This window comes from Chionomys nivalis, chromosome 8, assembly GCF_950005125.1.
Source record: "Chionomys nivalis chromosome 8, mChiNiv1.1, whole genome shotgun sequence".
In the NCBI taxonomy this organism is placed as follows: Eukaryota; Metazoa; Chordata; class Mammalia; order Rodentia; family Cricetidae; genus Chionomys; species Chionomys nivalis.
The window spans coordinates 92,685,601-92,705,553 of NC_080093.1; the positions used below are offsets into that span (position 1 = coordinate 92,685,601).

The 19,953-nt window shown below is 42.4% G+C and overlaps 1 protein-coding gene across 2 annotated transcripts; it reads left to right on the plus strand.

Annotated features, from left to right (window-relative positions):
- The first annotated feature begins 9,024 nt into the window (after positions 1–9,024).
- LOC130879083 (tripartite motif-containing protein 30A-like) lies at positions 9,025–16,960 on the plus strand. Of its 2 annotated transcripts, none has more exons than XM_057777096.1 (7): positions 9,025–9,450; positions 10,123–10,218; positions 10,837–11,067; positions 13,909–13,931; positions 15,717–15,817; positions 16,091–16,117; positions 16,362–16,960. In XM_057777096.1, exons 1-7 carry the CDS (start codon positions 9,031–9,033, stop codon positions 16,958–16,960), a joined length of 1,497 nt encoding a protein of 498 aa, XP_057633079.1. In that variant the 5' UTR covers positions 9,025–9,030. The 2 variants fall into 2 exon arrangements, with proteins under 2 accessions (XP_057633079.1, XP_057633078.1); XM_057777095.1 differs by lacking the exon at positions 13,909–13,931 and adding an exon at positions 14,290–14,294 and having other exon boundaries at positions 9,026–9,450; positions 15,699–15,817.
- The last annotated feature ends 2,993 nt before the right edge of the window (positions 16,961–19,953 follow it).

Genomic DNA, 19,953 nt, shown 5'->3' on the forward strand with positions numbered 1-19,953 from the left:
ACTGTTGACTGTATTTTACTTACTTTACTAGAACAAACTTGAACCAATCTTATATCCATCCCTTAATTCTTCCCTCCCTTATCTCTCTGAACTCAATCCAAATTTTGAAAAGACACCTCAAATAAAATGCATTCTTAAAATTATAGTGAGATAAACTAGTCAATATCAAAGACAAAAGACCAACAGGAAACTGAGTACACCATGCTCTTCCCATTATGTACAAATTATCACATGATAAGCATGTTAGCAAAGCTCATATTCTAAGTATTCTGAAGAATCATTGGAAAACAATTTCCTTGAAAACTTTGTAATTCTTTCACAGCCCTTACACAGTTGCTTGAAGATCAGTGCAGTGACGTTCCTGCACTTCGAGAAAACTGTTGAGGAAAGCAGTTAATGTAGGTAGAGCATAGTAGAAGGGGCAGACTCATCACTAACACAAGAAAGCTTTAGGAGAAAGCAGAGAACACATTGGTTAAAATTTGGTAGGGATAAAGACCTAATTCTTCAACTCTGTACTCAGGAGTTTAAGATAGGGAGGGATATTGGTAGGATTGGGGAGAGCATCCTAAGCACATAGTGAGTTCCATCCCAGGCTTGGATACAGAGAAGAACTCTGCCTCAATAACAAAACAAAACAAAAATGGTAAAAGGTTTCTCCATCATTATTCACAATTCAGAGGGATAGGTACATTGTAACATTGTGTAACATCAATTGTGTCCCTAGGAAGAATTACAGTATAGGCTCATGACCTCATCAAGATGTGAAGCTTCAGCACGGGATTTAGCTCAGCAATGGAGCACTATCCCAGCGTTCACAAGGCCCTGGGTTCAATCTCTAGATGGGCAAAGATCAAACTAAAACAGTAACAGAAGAAGCTCATGATTTCAGCACTGGGGAGCTGAGGGAGCAGGAGCTCAGAGGTCAAACTAGGGTCTATTATGAGACCATATTTCAAAAGAAGAGGAGAAGTAGGAAGAAAACCCAAGTATGTTGGTAAAATTCAAATTGTGGTGACATGTCTGTTTATCTGCCACACCTTATATCGCTCTTCAGTAGGTCAGAGAATAAGGAACAAATGAGTTGCGTTATTGAAGGAGGTGTATCATTGGTTGCAGGCTTTGAAGTTTCAGTACATGTGGCCATTACCAATGCTCTCTACCCTCTGCTTCATGTTTGTGTCTCGAGTTGTGACCTCTCACCCCCTGATTCAACACTGTATTAGTCAGGATTCTCTATAGCAATGGTTCTCAACCTTCCTAATGCTGTGACCCTTTAATACCAGTCCTCATACTGTGGTGGCCCCCAACCATAAAATTATTTTTGCTATTGCATCATAACTGTAATTTTGTTACTGTTATGAAACATAATGCAAATATTTTGGAGTTAGAGGCTCACCAAGGGTGCATGAAACTTGGGTTGAGAACCCCACTGTTCTAAAGGAATAGATCTTACAGACTGAATCTATAAGGGGCCGATATTAGAGATATTAGAATAACTTACAGGACAACTAACGCAAAAATGGCTGTCTACTGACAGACGGTCTGAGAATCCAGTAGTTGCTCAGTCCATGAACTGATATCTTAAGTGATCTTCAGTACATGTGAGAATCCTGAAGAAATGAACTCTAATGCCAATGAAGAAGTAGACTTGCTAGTAAGAGCAAGAGAAAGCAAACAAAGAAAGGACACGGTTCCTTAATACACGTCCTTTATACAGGCTGCCAGCAGAAGGTATGGTGCAGATTAACGATGTGTCTTCCAACCTGGGAAGATCTAAATTAAGGGAGTATTTCCTGCCTCAAAGATCTGCATTAGAAGTAGGTCTTTCCACTTCAAATGATTTAATTAAGGCAAAATCTCTCACAAGTGCCTAGTCATTGTGTTTTAGTTAATTCTAGATGGACTCAAGTTGACAACGAGGAACAGCCATCACAGTCACAGTGCCTCTCTGTCTGCTGCCATGTTCCCCACTGTGGTGGTCATGATCCCTAACCCTTTGAAGCTGTAAGCCCCAAATGAAACACTATTCTGAATCATACAGTGCCCCAGACATGGTGATTATCACAGTGTGGTGGTCAAGATGAAAATGGCTCAGTTGGTTCATGGGCAGTAAGCAGCACTGTCAGTAGGTGGGACTTTGTTTGAGAAGGTTTGGAATTGTAGAAGGAAGTGTGTCCTGAGCAAGAGCTTTGGGGTTTCAGTAGCTCCAGCCAGGCCTGTAGGCAGAGACTGCTCTTTAATTCCCAGCCACCTAGACACAAAATAATCACATAGAAGCAATATTAATTACAACACTGCTTGGTCTATTAGCTCAGGATTCTTATTAACTAACTCTTTAATTTAAATGTATCTTAAATTTACCCATTTCTGTTATTTTGTATTGCAACAAGGTAGTGGCCTACTAGTGAGGTTCCTTCCAGTGTCTGTCTCCTTCAGCAACTACATGGCATCTCTCTGACTCCACCTACTTTCTCTATAGATCTCTTCCAACCTGGCTATATTTTGCCCTGCTATAGGCTGACGAGCTTCTTTATTCACAGCATACGGAGGTGAATCCCACATCACAGACGAAGTAGCTCATTCTCTTCCTGCTGCATGCTCATGCAAGGGCATAGCAGTCTCTGCAACATCTCTGTCTTCAAGCTGCGATGCTTCCAACTGTGATAAATACTACTGAACAAAACCTCAGAAATGTAAGACAGACCTAATGAAATGTTCTCCTTTATTTGTCATCATCATGTCTATGATCATAGTATCTCTTCACAGCAATACAAAACTAACTAAGACAGACTACATACCTATATGCCACCACATCTTGTTTCCTGTCATTCAGAATCCATGCCAGGGTTCCCGGATTGCTGGGCATGCAGGGTACCAACTGAATCTTGTTTTGTTCTGAGCCCTGCAAAATTTCAACTTCTAATTCAGGGGACACTGAGTCAATATCAGAGGTCTGTAATAAAATCCTAACTCATATGGAGCCTATAAAACCATTCTGGGGAGGAATTCCTCAAAGGGATATGATGAATGCATCAGATCAGGACTGGGAAGAGACCCTGCTTTGGGCAGCAAAAGAATACCTAATCTGCAGAACACCCTTGTGCAGCTGGAGAGCCCTTGCAGCTTGCTAGTTTCACTGCTATAAGTGTGGGAAGTGTCTCTGCAGGACTCTGCATGGGGCTCCTCCCACCCTGTCCCTGCTGGGTGGGAATCTTGATTGTGAGCAGCTGCCCTGAACTGCAGCTTCCTCCTCCAGGGCAAAGGCTTTCTTTCCATAGGGGCAGCTTTCCAGAGGATCAAGACATTTTTAGATGATTGTAACATGAGCCTGAACAAATAACCTGACAAATTCCTGTAGCACTGTGTCCTAAGTTTGGGGAAGGCAGAGCTGAATTAGGGGAAATGACTTCCTCTGATGGTAGAACCCCAGATACCAATGTGCTAGCATCCCATTGGCTGGTAGTTATTTAGTTTCTATTTCTCAGTTTCAGCCCTAAAAGTCTTAACTTTCATTTTTCTTCTTGCTCGGCAGACATCAGACTTAGGGACGGAGTCCTCAGGACACTGTGGCCTCTATTCGCTCCTCTTCACAAATTCAGGACCTCTTGGTTTGTGTCTGAAGGCCTGAGAGCAAATCTAGAGGGCAGAATTTGGAAGAAAACACTCATTGTTCTGGTGAGTTTAATTCAAAACTGATAAGGGCGAGAAAAGAAGAACTGCAGGCTCCTTGCTGAGTGAGGTGTAGTGGGCCGAGTGAGGTGTAGTGGGCCGAGGGAGGTGTGGCCTTGACAAAGAAAAATTTCAAATTACTCAGTTTGAGTAAAGCCAGAGTGGTGTCTGAATGTGGAGCTGCAGGTCTCGCTGTGTAATAGTGTATTTACCGATGGCTCTATGTTATCGTTCTCTTTGCTTCTGTCTCTGTACTTAGAAGTCCCAATCTTTCTGGAGCCTCTCATACATTTACTTGTACTGTTTAAAGCCTCAGGTCTAGGGGGCTGGAGAGATGGCTCAGAGGTTAAGAGCACTGGCTGCTCTTCCAGAGGTCCTGAGTTCAATTCCCAGCAACCACATGGTGGCTCACAACCATCTGTAATGAGATCTGGTGTCCTCATCTGTAATGAAGTCTGGCTCCCTCTTCTGGCGTGCGGGCATACATCAAGGCAGAATGTTGTATACATAATAATAAATAAATCTTAAAAAAAAAAAAAAAGCCTCAGGTCTATAGAGAATTCCTAATGTTACTTAAAGGTCATTACCCTTGCCTTTCTTTCCCTTGGTCCATGTCTGCATGCCTAAATGAAATTCAGACTAGTAATTCCTGCTACAAAGAAAGATGATTTAGAAAAATCAAAACTCCAAGGCATCTTTTGGGATCCAAAGGTAACATCTTTTAAAAAAAAAAAAAAAGAAGAAGAAAAAAGAAGGAAGAGAAAAAGAAAGAAAGAATAAAAAGAAAGAAGAAAAGAAAGAAAGGAAGAAAGAAAGAAAGAAAGAAAGAAAGAAAGAAAGAAAGAAAGAAAGAAAGAAAGAAGCAAAAAAGAAAGAACCAAATGGTGTTCTTGATTATCATGGTGCAGTTAGTGGGTTGGCAGGCACTTTCAAGCTTGTCCTTGGGGCAGGATTTGATTCCGAGTAAATAGACAGAGGAGGTGACAGGGGAAGAAAGAGACTGTGAGTGAGAACACTGGAATCCCACACTTACTGAAGTCACAGCCTTTCTTTTCATTTGGGACATGGTACCCTTATATAGCCTCATCTAACAGACCTGTTCCACCCTCCCTAGACACTAGGGTTACAGGTGAACATTGCAGCCCCTGGACATTTCTACCTTTCAAGGAACAACAAAGCTCCTGACTGATTTTAATGCTATAAAGACTGAAAGATGTCTGCTGATAGGAAGATCCTGAGAGCCACAAAAGGACAGGGAGCAGGGAATCCCAGCTCCACCCAAGCTAATGTAGACACCAGGGGACACGGGCCAGGTCTCCTGTGTCCAGGTTGATTGGAGGACTGTCATGAGCCCATCCTCTTTCCCTTAGCTCTCCCCTGCTCATCATCAGCTGTGGACCCCTTCCTCCTGATCTTAGGCATCGACTCTCTTTACTGTTATATGTTATGAGATATTACAATGCACACATTAGAGTTCTCCAGGTTTTAAACTTGCCGGCATATATTGAGTACACATTAAGTTGTTCTAGATAATGCTACTTTATAAATGAGTCCTGGGACAATTTGTTCACCCAGCCTATTTGGAAAAAGAACCATTTTTCATATGATTTCAGTACTTTCAAGTTTCATCATAAAAAAAAAAAAAAAAAACTTTTACCTGCTACTTGATAGGCCATGGCTGGTTGACATCTATCGGAGGCCTGCCTTTGATGAACATAATGGGAGAAGGAGCTGATGGGAGGGTGGAAGGGAAGAGCTTAGGAGTAGGACTAGGAGGAGAGGAGGGAGGGGAAACTGTGGTCAGGCTGTAAACACAATAAAAAATGAATAAATAAAAAAATGTTTCACATGTTACTGTGGGGGCCAGCCATGGTAAGTTAAGTATGGGCAGGTCACCCATGGGAAGTTCTTTACTTCCAACCACTATCACCTGCCAGAGTAGAACTCTGGTCATCCATTAATTGAAATAAGAGGCCTGAGTCTTAGTAGTTTACCCTAAAGCAATTCCTGCTTGCAGGATGAAACACAAGCTGAGATTACCCAATCACCGCCAAAGAACAGACCATTCAAAGCTCTAGATAGGATGACCTGCCAGCACACATTCACCAGGAAACCCTAGACAAATGTCATACAATCAGAGGTCCTGAACCTCAGAGACCCCTCACCCCGACCTTATTACTATAAAAACCCAATTCTAATTGAGATCGGGGCTCTCCGTTTATTACAATAAATCGGACATGCAGAGAGATCGAGTTTGCAGATTTTATTAAAATAAAGGCTCTTTGCTTTTACTTATGGGACTCTTGGTTTCCTTGAGGGCTATTGTGGGCACTTTGTGGATTTGGGTATAACATAACAGAGCTCAATTTCACCAGGAAAAGACCACAGACTCAACTTAAATTATAATTACCTGGATTTATTAATTACTCCTAGTAGGCCAACAATAGCCTAAAGGACAAATCAAAGGCTTATCACACATGAGGCTGGAGGATGGGTGTTTTAAACTGAGCAGCCAATTATCTCATTTGTATGGAATGTGTAGCTGAGTGAGAAACTGCTTGTACTCCCTCAGCTGTGAGAAGCTCTCTCACACAGCAGTAAGTGGGTTTCTGAAGCCAGAGGAAGTGAAAGACCCCCGGTAGGGACCTTCCCTCAGGTGGAGACCCCGGACCCACAGACCAGGCCGAGACCACGAGTCGGATGCAAACTGCAAGAGGTTTATTAGGTAGACACAGGTACCTGCGGGCGGCAAAGTCTTTCAGAGGACTTGCGCGCCAGCAGACTGGGAGGAGGTCTTTTTATAGGAAAGAGGGTAGCAAAAAGCAAGTTTTACAGAAGCAGAAGTGTGGTTATCGGAATGAGGTGGGGGGCATGAATGGTTTTTCCTCTCCCAGCATGGATGTCTGACAGCAGACATCCTGTTCTTATCTTATAGATATCCTACTTTGCAGTCAACCTGCTTTGTAGATGTCCTATCTTATAGATATCCCGTTTTCCTCTCATGAGAGCAGGCTAGCTGCTGATCCTGAGATCTTTCAAGCAAACAGGACATGCTCCCGGGGAGACTGCTAGCTGCGGGTTCTGAGGAGGGGGTCTGCAGGGTCTTTCAGAAGCAGTTACTTATAGCACATTTACTATTTGGGGGAGGGTAGCAAGGAGTGAGAGTAGCCAGGAGCTTCTCTTTTAGGATTATAGAATAGATGTCTACAGAGAATGAAGTTTTCCTTATCTGTCACATACCACAGCCACAAAACAAACAATCTGTTGTAGCCATATTATGTGAACTGAACAAACCCAGTTTGTTTTTTTTTTACTTCGTGTCTTTTTTTTAAAAAGATAAATTTTGCTGAAATTGGGGAGCATATGAAGGATGATACAGCAACGTAGTGCAATGGAAACGTCCTAAAATATATTAAGAAATCCTAATGAGGTCCCCTACTAATGGAGAATATGAAGTCCCAACAGGCAATCGCTTGTCACCAAACAAGGATTTCAGTGGTGGAACTTGGTTGTATTCAAAAGAATTGTTGGCCAAGGGGATCACACGGAAAACCCCAAACAACAGAAACTGTTGAAAAGACTGTAGTGGATTTGATTTGTATTTTAATAACTAAAGCTTGCCTGAAAATCAGAGAGTAAAACAGCCCCACTGGTCAGCCTTACAAACAAAGAAACAATGATACACACCTTTAATCCCAGTAGCCACACTAGTTTGCCATAGAAACCAGGCAATAGGTGCTGGAGAGATGGCTCAGAGCTTAAGAGCATTGATTATTCATCCAGAGGTCTTGAGTTCAATCCCCAACAACCACATGGTGGCTCACAACCATCTGTAATGAGATCTGGTGCCCTCTTCTAGTATGTGGGAATACATTGAGGCAAAATGTTGCATACATTTTTTAAAAAATTTTTTAAAAATCATTCTTTTTTCTAAAAAAAAAAAAAAAGGAAGAAAAAAAGAAACCAGGCAGTAGCTGTGCTTGCTTGTAAACCCAGAATTAAAGAGGATTATAAAACAGGAGGTAATACCTCAGGCTCAGGCTCTTCATGAGATCCCTGGAGGCAAGATCACCGTTTTAGACTGGGAAAGAGGTAAGAGAGCCAGTCACTGGCTGTTTCGCTTTTCTGATCTTCTGATTGAACCTCAATATTTGTGTAAGAGTTTTTATTAATCATGCTTTATAAGACAAAGGGTTGCCCTCTAGAAAATGACAGTGGAATCTCCTTGCCTAGAAGCACACCCACAGAATACACTGAACATGAAAAAGTTGAGCTGGTGACTACATGGAGCCTTCACCTCTACATTCTATTCTCTCTGGTGAAGGAAGGTCCTCTGCAGGCTACCAAAAGAAATGCAAACACCAACCAAGTCACAAAGCCTTCACCTACAGTCTGTCCTGCCTGTGAGATATGCTAGCGCAGTGGTGGCACAGAACGGGTGGCAGTAGCCAACCAAGGTCGGATTTGACTTAAGGCCTGCAGCAACGGAATAAACCCTGACCAGACATTGCTTGGGCAACCAAGAACCAGAGACTCCATAGCCCAGAAACCTAGGGTAAAATTCAAACTCACTGGACTAAAAAAAAAAAGAAAAAGAAAAAGGAAAACCCCAAACAAGTAAACAACATTTCATTTTGTTTTGAGTTGTATAATTGTGGGCCTGCCTGTGTGTATACACACTTATTTGAAAGGATGGTTGGGATAGTCACAGCTGGTAGATTCCTTGAAGCTAGAGTTACAAGTAGCTGTGACCTGCTTCATGTGCGTGCCAGGAAGTCAACTAGGATCTTCTACAGAGTAATAAACACTCTTAAACAATAGGAAAAATCATTGCCTGTTTGCATCAGGAGATGGACTATGTACACTTCATGTCAGCATCAGGCTCTCTTTTAAAAGACTGGTAAGCAGAGAATCAGAGGGTCACACTAACTGGAGGTGATGAAGGAGAAAGTACAGTGGGGGAGACTTGAGTAGTTTGATGCTTGTAACACTGAAGGTGTGATTTTGTCCTGGGAAAGAAAGGGAAGGACAGAAGGTCGATTACACGAGGCTGATGGAAGGAAACACGATCTTCCTGGTCTTCAGTGAAAGGAAATAACAATCCTGCATCTGAAATTAGTCATTTTGGATGAAATATAGCAGAGGACTGGAAAGGATGACAACATGCTCCTTTGCCAAGTCTCTGAACTTCCCTCTGTATTTCCCTCCTTTGTACTTTTCCCTTATCATCAAGGGCATTCAATGATCTCTTCGGATTTTCCCTTTCTCACGTGTCCCCCTTCTCATCATCCCACTCACACAGGTACCTTAGCAGAAGTGTCAGGAGTACGGACAGACAGACTCAGCATCACAGCAACAATGGCCTCATCAGTCCTAGGGATGGTCAAGGAGGAGGTAACTTGTCCTATCTGTCTGGACTTCATGGTGGAGCCTGTGAGTGCAGATTGTGGTCACAGCTTCTGCCGAGCCTGCATCACTCTGAACTATGAGTCCAACAAAGGCAAAGAAGGGGAGGGCATCTGCCCTGTGTGCCGAGATAGTTACCTGTTTGGGAATCTGAGGCCTAATCGACATGTGGCCAACATAGTGGAGAGGCTCAAGGAGTTCAAGTCCAGTCCAGAGGAGGAGCAGAAGGTGAATGTCTGTGCAAAGCATGGAGAGAAACTCCAACTCTTCTGTGAGAAGGACATGGTGGCCATCTGCTGGCTTTGTGAGAGATCTCAGGAGCACCGTGGTCACCAAACAGCTCTCATTGAAGAGGTGGCCAATAAGTACAAGGTAGGAAGTGGGAGGGTGTGGGACACAGAGCAGGACACAGTAACAGATGGGACGTATCCACTTCATGTAGATTTTTTTTAATGTTCATGTCAGGTTCAATCATACAATCTAAAATTCAGTCTAGTAACTATCAACAGTGGGACTAGTAAATGCATGGCATACGGCAGTGAGGAGAGTGCATGTGTGGCCTGTGTAGTGTCACATGAATCAATTCCAGAACTCTGACTGCTGATGAATTTGAGGGTATAGAGGTCTATAGAGGAGTTCCAGGACAGCCAGGGCTACATAATAAGATTCAGGTTCAAAAAAATTGCAGTGCCAGTTGTGGGACTTGTGATGGATGTATATATTTATAGGAAAGACAAGGAGAGCTAACAAAATTACCCCAGTTTTCTGATGCCAGAATCAAAGTGACAGGTGTGTACTTGGTAAGATGACTGACTGAGAGAGATTTCTGTGTCTGTCTGTGTGGGGCTGTGTGTGTAAATACAAGAATGGATTGAGCTGAAGATGAAGATTTACTTACTTTATGTGCATAAATCATGGCACAAGATATTAAAAAGTGAACAGTCTTAGACCTCCTGTCTTTCTGAAGGATTTCTTGGCCTTTGGCTAGGAGCAGCTGTCCTACTAAGTACACAGCTTGACTCTGCTACAATTCCTCTCCCACAGTGGATGCTCCAGGCTGCCCTAAAGAAACAGATGGCTATTGCGAAAACATGTGAACAGTGGGAAGACTACCTTCAAAAGGAAAGAACTTCCTGGGAGGCAAGTGGGGACCCTACCTCCTAAGGGAGTTAGCCTGATGCCTGAGAGAAACAAGGGCAAGAAGCTCCGTGGCTCTTCATTCCCTGGAGGCTGATGGGGACAAGAGGCCTTGATTAGTCCTCTCTGCCTGTTCCCTTGGAGCTGGGGCTGCACAGAGAGTGCATCACAGCTGAGCCTGGATGTGTGAGGAGCTGACAGCATGGCAGGGGCCTGGTGAGAATGGCACTGAGTCCTGGGACTCCTCCTGTGGTGTTTCTGTAACTGTGACCATTGGGAAGAAGCTTCAGAACAGTCAAAGTTCTATTCTTGGGGTTAGCTTCTCTCTGGGATTCAGAGGTTGAATCAGGAGTATTTCAGGCAGGAACAGAGTTTGGACAGTTGTGTGAAAACTGAGTCACACCCAGGTACCCACTTTGGCTCAGGTGGCCTTGGCAAGGTAACCTAAGATCGTTGTTTTGGAATGTCATGAACAGATGCTAAAATGAGACAGATGCTTTCCTAAGACTGCCTTCCCTTGCCAAGCTCAGTTCCTGTGAGAACTCCCATCAGAACAGTGGATTTCTGTCTCTCAGCCCCATTAGGCAGTCTAAATAACTCTCCATTTTCTTATCCCTAAAGAACCAAATAAAGAGTGAGGCAAAAAACATTCAAAAGGAGTTTAAAGGACTGCGGGAATTCCTGGACTCCAAGGAGAAGAATGAGCTGCAGAAGCTGATGAAAGAGAAGAAAGACATTCTGGACACCCTCGAAGATTCTCAAATTGAGATGGAGTCCCATAGGGAATCAGTGAGTGGCCTCATCTCAGATCTCGAGCATCTGTTTGAGTGCTCAGCCATAGAGATGCTGCAGGTAAGACTGCGTGCTGGAAGAGCCAACATCTAAGAGTCAGGACCCCTGGAAGCCATTTCCCTCCCTCTATGCTGCTGTGAACTCCCTGGTGAGGACAGTAGGGCTGAACTCTTTTCCTGAACCAGTTTTAGAGGCTGGGGAATCACTGCAAGCATGAATGGCAAGAGGAAATTGCATTTTTTTAGTTTATCAAGTACAGTACAGTAGCAGAACCATCTAGAGAAGTCTGTTGCATCATGGGTAGTTACTCCCCTGCTGAAATGTGAGCATATGTGAAGCATATCCAACAGTCATTAGTCACTTTATCTGAATTTGAAATTATTGGAAATGGTTTGTCCCCTTGGATGTTTTGAAGCCTTTCACCCCACTGCCCTGATTCAATGCTCTGGTCAGTGGGAGGGGAGTTGCTATCCAAGATCTCAGAGTGTTTTTATTCCTCTGTTTTTGAGTTTCTGAGATGAAAGGTACCTTCTTTATTCCTAAAAGGTAAAAAGTTTGTATATTATTTTATCTCTATCACACTTTTAAATCATTTAAACCAAAGGCATATTCTGGTAATGAATATCTCTGTAAGAATTTGTTTCTTTTCTAAATTGTCAATCTTGCTCCTTTAATTTCTTGGTTTCCATCGTGTTGATTTAATTATTATCCAGGACACTCATTTATCACCTATGTTAGATGGAATTAGACATATTTGGTTAACTAAGCTTGTTCACATAGGTAGTAACTACAGCCACCATACTCTACAAGCCTGAAATTGTATCGCTTGATCAAAGAATCTGCCTCCAGCCCCTGATGATCAAAATCCTAATCCTTACTCTTCTGAGACCAGTTTATGGATGTGAGACTTATTTAAATAGGATCACTTAGTGTTGCTTTTTGTTTTCTTTTACCCAGCTGGTTTAGTATAATATAAATGCTCCGAGTGCAGCCAAGTTACCACAAATGGCAATACTTGCTTTGAATGTCTAATATTTTAACCTCCATGTTTCTCATATCATATTGTTTCCATTCCTCTGGTTGTAGTTCTCCAGTGAACTCTATTTTATCTGCTATGATAATGACTCAGTGAACGTGAGCATACAGATGTGTCAGTGAGGACAAGTTTAAACATCAGTTTTCACTTGTAACTATAATTCTAGTTCTCTCAGAATTCTTTTTACTATGGATCCACATTTGTTGGTTTACATTATATAAAATACCTGGCCAAGCATCTACTGCCTGTGATCCCAGGACTTGAGAGCTTCTCATACACAGAAACAAAAACATGAGAAGAACATAACTTTGGAAATGAAATATAAGCTTCCCAACCTACAGCCAGGTGTCCTGGCTCGCTCCTTTAATCCCAGCAGTTAGAACGCAGAAGCAAATGAAGGTAGATGGGTTCTAGGCCATCCTGGTCTACATAGTGAGTTCCACTATGGCCAGCAGTGTTCCATAGTGAAAACAAACGTGGTCAAGGTGGACAGAGGAAGAGACTACAGAATGTACAGCTGTAAATGGAAAATACATAGTCCACTGCTAATCTAAAGGCCCAGGGATCATTGCAGAAGGGGGGCAGAAAACATGCAAGAGCGCGAGGTGGTGGAGGATACAAGAGAAACAGCGTCTTCTGGACACAGCTTAGCCGCAGCACATATGACCTGGGATTGGCTGTGACACCAGACCCAAGACCTGTGGAAGCCTAAAATACACCCAAGGAGCTCCTCGTAATAGTTATCTGTAAGGAGAATGATCACATTTCTCAAAGAATTTAACTTCAGTTAAATCTACCAATATCCGGTGGAATCTGAACATGTGAGAACACTTGCGTAGTGTTAGGTCTCATCTGGGGAAGAAGGACTCACAGAGCTGCATACTAAACATAGCAAAGTGGACCTGGTGGGTCGGGCCTTGATATCTGTCCCATATAAAAGAGCCAAGTTAATACTGGAAAGCAGAAAAGGGATATTTATTAATATGGCTACATTTGGAAGAAGGACAAAAAGATTTAAAAAAAAAAAGCCCACTGTCCATCTTCATTTACTCTAAGTGAGATCAAAGTATAAAGAGAGATCCAAATATATGCACACATGAGTAGAACTTGTCAAGGTCTCGTCCTGACCGTCATTCTCCCATCATTATCTGGTACAGACTCAGACCTTATGTGGTCTGGCAAGTAACAAAAACAGCGTGAAATCTTTTAGGAGGTCAGCTCTCCATCTGGCTAGTGGTGCTTTCCTTCTCCCAGTGTGAGATTCCTGGAGAAATTCCACTTTTAGAAGGATTCGTTGATTCAAAGGTTTGTCAAATTGAGAGGCACACATATCTCTTTAGACTGACTTCCTTTTTTTTGCCAGGAAAACTGCAGAGAAAGAAGAAAAAGGGAAAGAGACATATGGTTAGCTGGACCTAAGTATCAAACAATCTAAGCTTCTGACCCCTGTGGCTTCTTCATTATTAACATATTGAATTGTGTCTAAATGACTGAAATCATTTGAATATAAGTTTCTAAGACATGTTAGTTGCAAGGATGACGATAGATAGCTGACATGGAACTTGGAAAAGAGACATGTGTTTATATGTTTAGTTGTATGCACAGCAAATTTATGTAAGTTATCAAACTATCATTGATTCATCTTTGGTCTCCAAATTCTTATAGTATGAGACAGAAAATATTGTACTAGTATACATATAAAACAATAAATGAACCTAGCATCATATTTACTTCATGCCTTGGAGAACTTTTGGTGACAGATTTGATTCTCTTTGACTTTGTCTCTGCACCCAGTGAGAGTGTGACCAGTATTTGCAAGAACATGCAAAACATGTTAGTGACTGTGCTTTCTCCCTTTTCTCTAGGGTGTGAATCATGTCCTAACAAGGTATGTGTGGGCTGACATGGAAGAATAGCCCTGTTGTGTGATGAGAATGATTTAGTATCTGACTAAAATAAACCTCTCATGTGTTTGGGGGAATTTAGACAAAGTGTTATTCTGAAGTTGCAGTAAGAGGGAGGAGGATGCAGGGAAAGACAGGCTCTGACTGCTTTGTAACTACTGGGGACAGATTCTCTTTTAGAAGTCTGGGTAAGGGGAGTCACAGAGTCAGGCTCAGCAGTGGAAAGAGGCAAATGGAGCCACAAGGAGCTTTCAGACTCCATCATTCTGTCCATGCTCTGTGCTTGTGTTTGACTCTGTCTGCAGCTCACAGGTACTTGATTCACAGATTCATCCTAGATAGGGTATGTCTTCCTTGTCTGCAGTGCTCAGAGAATTGTATACTGGGAAAAATTCCTGTGGATCTGTGTATTTCACATGGGGATAGAAAAGTGAGCACAACTGCTTCGTGTGAACCACATGCTTCAGAAGACTGGAAAGCTGTGCCCTTGTGTGTAAAGAACACACCCAGGCTGTCGGCAGCAAACTCATGTTCTTGTTTCCAAAGTCCAGATCTCCAAAATAGCACCAAGAGACAAAATTCAAAGCAAAAGAAAAAGGGGAAGAGGTATGATAGCCAGGTGAAAAGAGGAGGGCTTGGATAATTCCAAACCAACACTGCATAGCTACAGACCCAAGCCCTCCAAACGACATAGTTACACACTTGGGCTTGGCTCAAGCAGTAAGAAGTTGCAGCAGCATTGATTCTCAGCATGAGGACATCTGGTTTGTTTGTCTATTTCTGATTTCCTTGCCCTGTGCGGTCAGGTGTTGCTGGGCTCTGATTGGCTTCTCCCTATGGCTGGGACTGAGGCCAGACTCTAAGGTCAGGCTACAACTAAGGACAGGTAAGGGGCAGGCAGATACATCTTACTGACTGACTGGAACTGCCTCTTGCTGAGGTTTGGATATTCAGTGTTAGCATTAGTTTGAGATTTCAGTCTTCTTTTAAAAAACTGTCATCTCTTAAAAAGGAACCTGAAGAGTCAGAATCTGGCCAAGAGTATCCAGATTGACAAAAGTGTTTGAAGTACTGGCTTTCTTCAGTGGGTTCTCCACACTCCATGACTCTATTACCCAGGAGAGCTTTTGTGCCCTGACTTTAATTTGTCCTGGAAAACACAAATTATCTTATTTATCTATTCATTTATTTATTTGTTTGTTTCTTTGTGTCTCTTTGTCTGTTTGGTTATTGGTCTGTTTTGCTGTTGTTGTTGTTGTTGTTGTTGTTGTTTTTCTGGCAGGGTTTCTCTGTGTAGCCTTAATGGACATGGAACTCACTCTCTATAGTCCAAACTAGCCTTGATGTCAGAGATCTACCTGCCTCTGCATCCTGAGTAAAGGGATTAAAGGCTGCTGACTCCGTGCACAGCCCACATAAGATTATTTAGCCACCTAAGTTTGATTTGTTTTAAAATTTGCCAATTCATCATTTCTTAAGAGTCTAGGAAAAAAAGGATACAAATTCAGGAAGCAAGTATTTGTGTGTACAAGTGAGGAGCTCTTATCCAGAGAAGTAAGGCTTTCCCAACATCCCATAGCAAGTGAGCGAGAGGGGTCATGAGTGTGTCTCTCATATCTGCAGAGTTAGTATGTACCCTCTCTTTCCCTGTTCAGAATTCTCAGGAGAGCTCCAGGACCTCTATGGTCAGAATGATAGGGAGTGGTAGGGAGACGATGGTGGTCAGAGTTCACACTGTCTGAGATGTGGAGTCAATCTTTTGTCTCTAGGAGTCAGAATTTAAGACTGAAAGAGCCTGATATCATCTGGAGAAAAGAGAGAAAGATCTTCCGAGCACCAGATCTGGAAGGCATGGTGCAAGTGTTTCAAGGTGAGAGCAGCTACATTCTGTGGTTACCTGAGGGACTCTAGGGGTAGCTAGGGCTGCACTCTCTGAATAGAGACTGATGTCTCTGATCATGGGTAGAGAAACTGAAAAGAACAGAAAGTGTGTTTCAGTGATGTCATCATATTTAATGAACATCATCATTCATCCCGTCCTATGTCACAGTTTCCAGACCTTCCCCCACTCTGCAGAGCACATTGACTTTAATGTTCTGATTCCCTTGCTTGCATTTAATGTAGTGTATTTTCATCATTTCAGGGCTCCGGGATGCCCAGTGTCACTGGGGTAAGGAGAAATCACACCATCAGCCTCTCTCTTCTGGATGTCCTTCAGAGTTTATTTCTCTAGTAATACTTACGTTTTATGTTACTGCTCCCAATATGCACAGCAATCTGCCTCTCTTTGACATTAAAAATGGCTCTACCAAATTCCCTCTTACTTTCTTCTCAGGCCTCTGCTACTTAAATCACAAATAAGGGAGTATCTTGTTTCTCATGTGACTCTTAATTTATGTCTCATTTTTCTGCAGTTCACATGACCCTGCGTCAACTCAACAATAAACACATTGTCATTAATGAAGACAAAAGACAAATACAACAAAGAAGTGGTTATAGAAGAAATTTGCAAGTTTCTGAGTTCTATGATTTAGGTGTCCTGGGGTTTCCTTCTATCCACTCAGGGAAACATTACTGGGAAGTAGACGTGTCTAGATGTGATGCCTGGCTCCTGGGAATAAATGATGGAAGATGTGCTCAACCCCAGCTTCCTTCAATGAATCAACAGGGCGTCAAAGCCAAATATAATTCTGATGTTAACCAACATGTAAATTATCAGCCCAAATGTGGCTACTGGGTTATGGGGATGACGAACAGGTCTGTGTATAATGCCTTTGAAGAGTGTTCTGTCACCCACAATGCCAGTGTCTTGCTCCTCTCTCTGACTCATCCTCCCACTCGTGTTGGAGTGTTCCTGGACTGTGAAGCTTGCACTCTCTCATTTTATGATGTTTCCAACCATGGAGTTCTCATCTATAGATTCTGTAAACCTTCCTTTCCTAATGCGGTTTATCCATATTTTAATCCTATGGGATGTTCAGAGCCATTGACAGTCTGTGGGCCACCCTCCTAAGCCCTTACTCATATCTGCACAGTGTCCCCATGTCTGATGTATCTCATATGTCTAAGCTCTGTGGGATCATTTTACTTTTTTTTCTGTCTTGGCTTGCAGGGAACCATCAAACTGACTTGGCTTAGCTGCCTTGAGAGGCATGAGTCATAGGTTTTACATGTTAGAGTCCGTGGCTCCTGGGATACACTGGGCCTTACAGTACCCAAGAAATGAATGCACTCACTCAGGCATGAAACTTTCAGGCTATATTGCATTCTCTGTTCTCTCTAATAGTCAAGGAAGAATGGAAATTTGACAGGACAATAGGTATTAGACATTAATCGTGGGTACCCTGTATAACCTGCAATCTTCATTGTTTTCTGACAAGCAAATTGCATTGATCCTGGCAATAGTCACTATGATGTGTTTCTCATAAAAGTATAAAAGTCTGATTGCTCAAAATAAAATTGTCACAGCCTTTATCATGCTGTGGTCCCTTTACCTGAGACTGTTTCTGTTCCCTGCAGCCATATCAGGTGACCTTGCCCTAGTAAGTGAGCACTGGCACTCCCATTTGGTCTTTCTATTTTAATAACCTACCCTTATCAATACAAACCAGTATGAATTCTTTTCCTTAATCCAATATCATGTCTATTTACAAGGCAGTAATAATTCATTATTTCCCAAATTCCCAAAGACAATGTTTCTTCCTCACAAGGTGAGGTAAGACCTCTGCTAACCCATACTTCCTGTTTTGTGGTGCCACAGTTGGAAACCAGGGCCTTGTGTATGCTGAGGAGGTGCTCTGCCCCTGAGCCACTTGTCTCAGCTCTGCCACGTCTCCAAACCCCAGTCTTCTGCCACTGACAGAAGATGACAGAAAGTACTGATATGGGATGTACTTCTGTATATGTCTTGCTTTTATTGCTAATGAATAGAGATGATTTGGCTTATGGAAGAGCAAAACACAGCCAGGATAGACGAGATATATATAGAGAGGGAGAGTAGGTGAAGTGAGAGAGATGCCAATTAGTTGCCAAAGGAAAGAGATGCCCTGAACCTTACCCGGAGAGCAACAGCCTCATGGTGAAACACAGATTAATAGAAATGGATTAATTTAAGATGCAAGAGTTACTTAATGTGAAATCTGAGCTAATAGACCAAGCAATGTTATAATTACAACAACTTCTGTGTGATTATTCTGGTCGGGGCAGCCAGGAACAAACAAGCGGCTTCCAACTACAAAGTTCCTCTCCAGCTCTTCTATTAGTTTAGAAAATGATATGTAGGTGTCTCTTTAACCTAAGAATGAGCCCTTAGTTGTAGTCAGTTTAACCACATTGCTGTGCTTCATCAACTTAAGAAAGAATTACCTCTAATAATAAACACTAATGCTGTGGGACAATCATTTAACCCTGTAAAGATTTGTTTCTTGTACTTGTGTAATTAATACTGATCGCCCCGTAGCCTGGCAGGATGTAGAGGTGGGGCAACGAGAATGCTGGGAAGAGGGAACTGCAGTCTGTAGTCGTGACCCAGCCTCAGAGGAAGCAAAATGTGACTGCCTCACCAAAAAAGGTAACAAGCCACGTGACTAACTCAGATAAGTATTATGGGCTAATGTGAGTTATAAGAATTAGTTAAGAAGAAGCCTGAGCTAATGGGCCAATCAGTTTATAACTTATGTAGACATCTGTGTGATTCTTTGGGACTTAATGGCTGCAGGACCAAGTGGGACAAAAAAACTTCAGTCAAGACACTAAGACTGTGTTCAGAGTAGCTGGGTTCTAATCCTGCCACTCCACATAGAAGTGTAACCCTGAATAGCAACCTCAAAAGTCTATGCTTTATGGGATTTTTGTTTGTTTTTGTTATTATTGGTTGTTTTTTAAATTTTTTCTATAGAGTATACACATACTTTAAGTCAGTGTGAGAAAATATATCTGGATATGTTAGAAGGCTCTGAGGGTAAAAGCATCATCCTCCAAGCCCAATGACCTGAGTTCTATCACTTAACCCACATGGTAGAAGGAGGCACCCAACTTTGACCTACAGATTATCCTCTGTGTTGACACATATGCAGTACACGCTGGCCTAGACACATTCCCAAATCTAAAATGAGTTATGTCAGTGTTTTAAAAGGAAGTTCAATGCATACAAAGCATCCAGTGAACACTCCATAGATGGTTGTTCTTATAATTACTGAGTTTATGTTCTGATTCCATGCAAAAGTTTGGAGAAAGGACACATGAAGAGTTCTCATTCCTGATGTCAAATTTACTCTAATATGCTGTAGATATCAATGATTATATTTTGGTTTTCACATTTATTTTTGACAGGATAATTGTAGTGGTGCTACACTAGTTTCTTATCAAATATGTAAATCCTATGACTTCCATTTTACAGTGAATGATGGAGATGCCAGTGATGCTGTAAACTTCCCTTGTGCTGTTTTGTGAAATGTGAACCATAGAATGCTTCTAGGAACTTACGGCATGTCAGTGCTATTCAACATGGTGTCTTTTTGTCTCCTTCTCACTGTGACTGTAATAAAGGATTGTTGAAGCTGAATACCAGAACCAGGCATAATGGTTTTGGTGCAGTCCCAGCACTCAGGAGGCAGAGACAGGAGGTTGCTGTGCATCTGAGCCAGGCTCAGTTACAGAGTCAGACCCTGCTGCATTTTGTCTCACCTTTAAAGAGGAATGTTCCAGGTTCTGGATGAGGTAGTTGGTTCAAGGGGACACAATGGAGAATTGGTGTGCAAAAGGAGTTAATTTAGAGTCAGATTGCGTTAAATAGAGAAGGGGCAGAAGAGGAAGGAGAGAGATAGAAGACCCACCATGGTGACTGCTCCCAGAGAGCTCAGGGCCCACTACGAAAGAAGACTAAATAGAGAAATCTCTGGAGAGCATCAGGGTCCCCGTGGCTGAAGAACAAGACTCAGACTTTGTAGGATGGAGGGATAGGTTCACAGCAGGCGCCTACAGCCAGGCTAATTTCCAGGCAGGAGG

Excerpts from the sequence above, each read along its gene's own strand:
- LOC130879083 (XM_057777096.1), top strand. The coding sequence starts at position 9,031 with ATGGCCTCATCAGTCCTAGGGATGGTCAAGGAGGAGGTAACTTGTCCT. Across the intron at positions 15,818-16,090 it reads CATGGTGCAAGTGTTTCAAG|GGCTCCGGGATGCCCAGTGT; the intron begins GTGAGAGCAGCT and ends TCATCATTTCAG. Across the intron at positions 16,118-16,361 it reads GGATGCCCAGTGTCACTGGG|TTCACATGACCCTGCGTCAA; the intron begins GTAAGGAGAAAT and ends ATTTTTCTGCAG.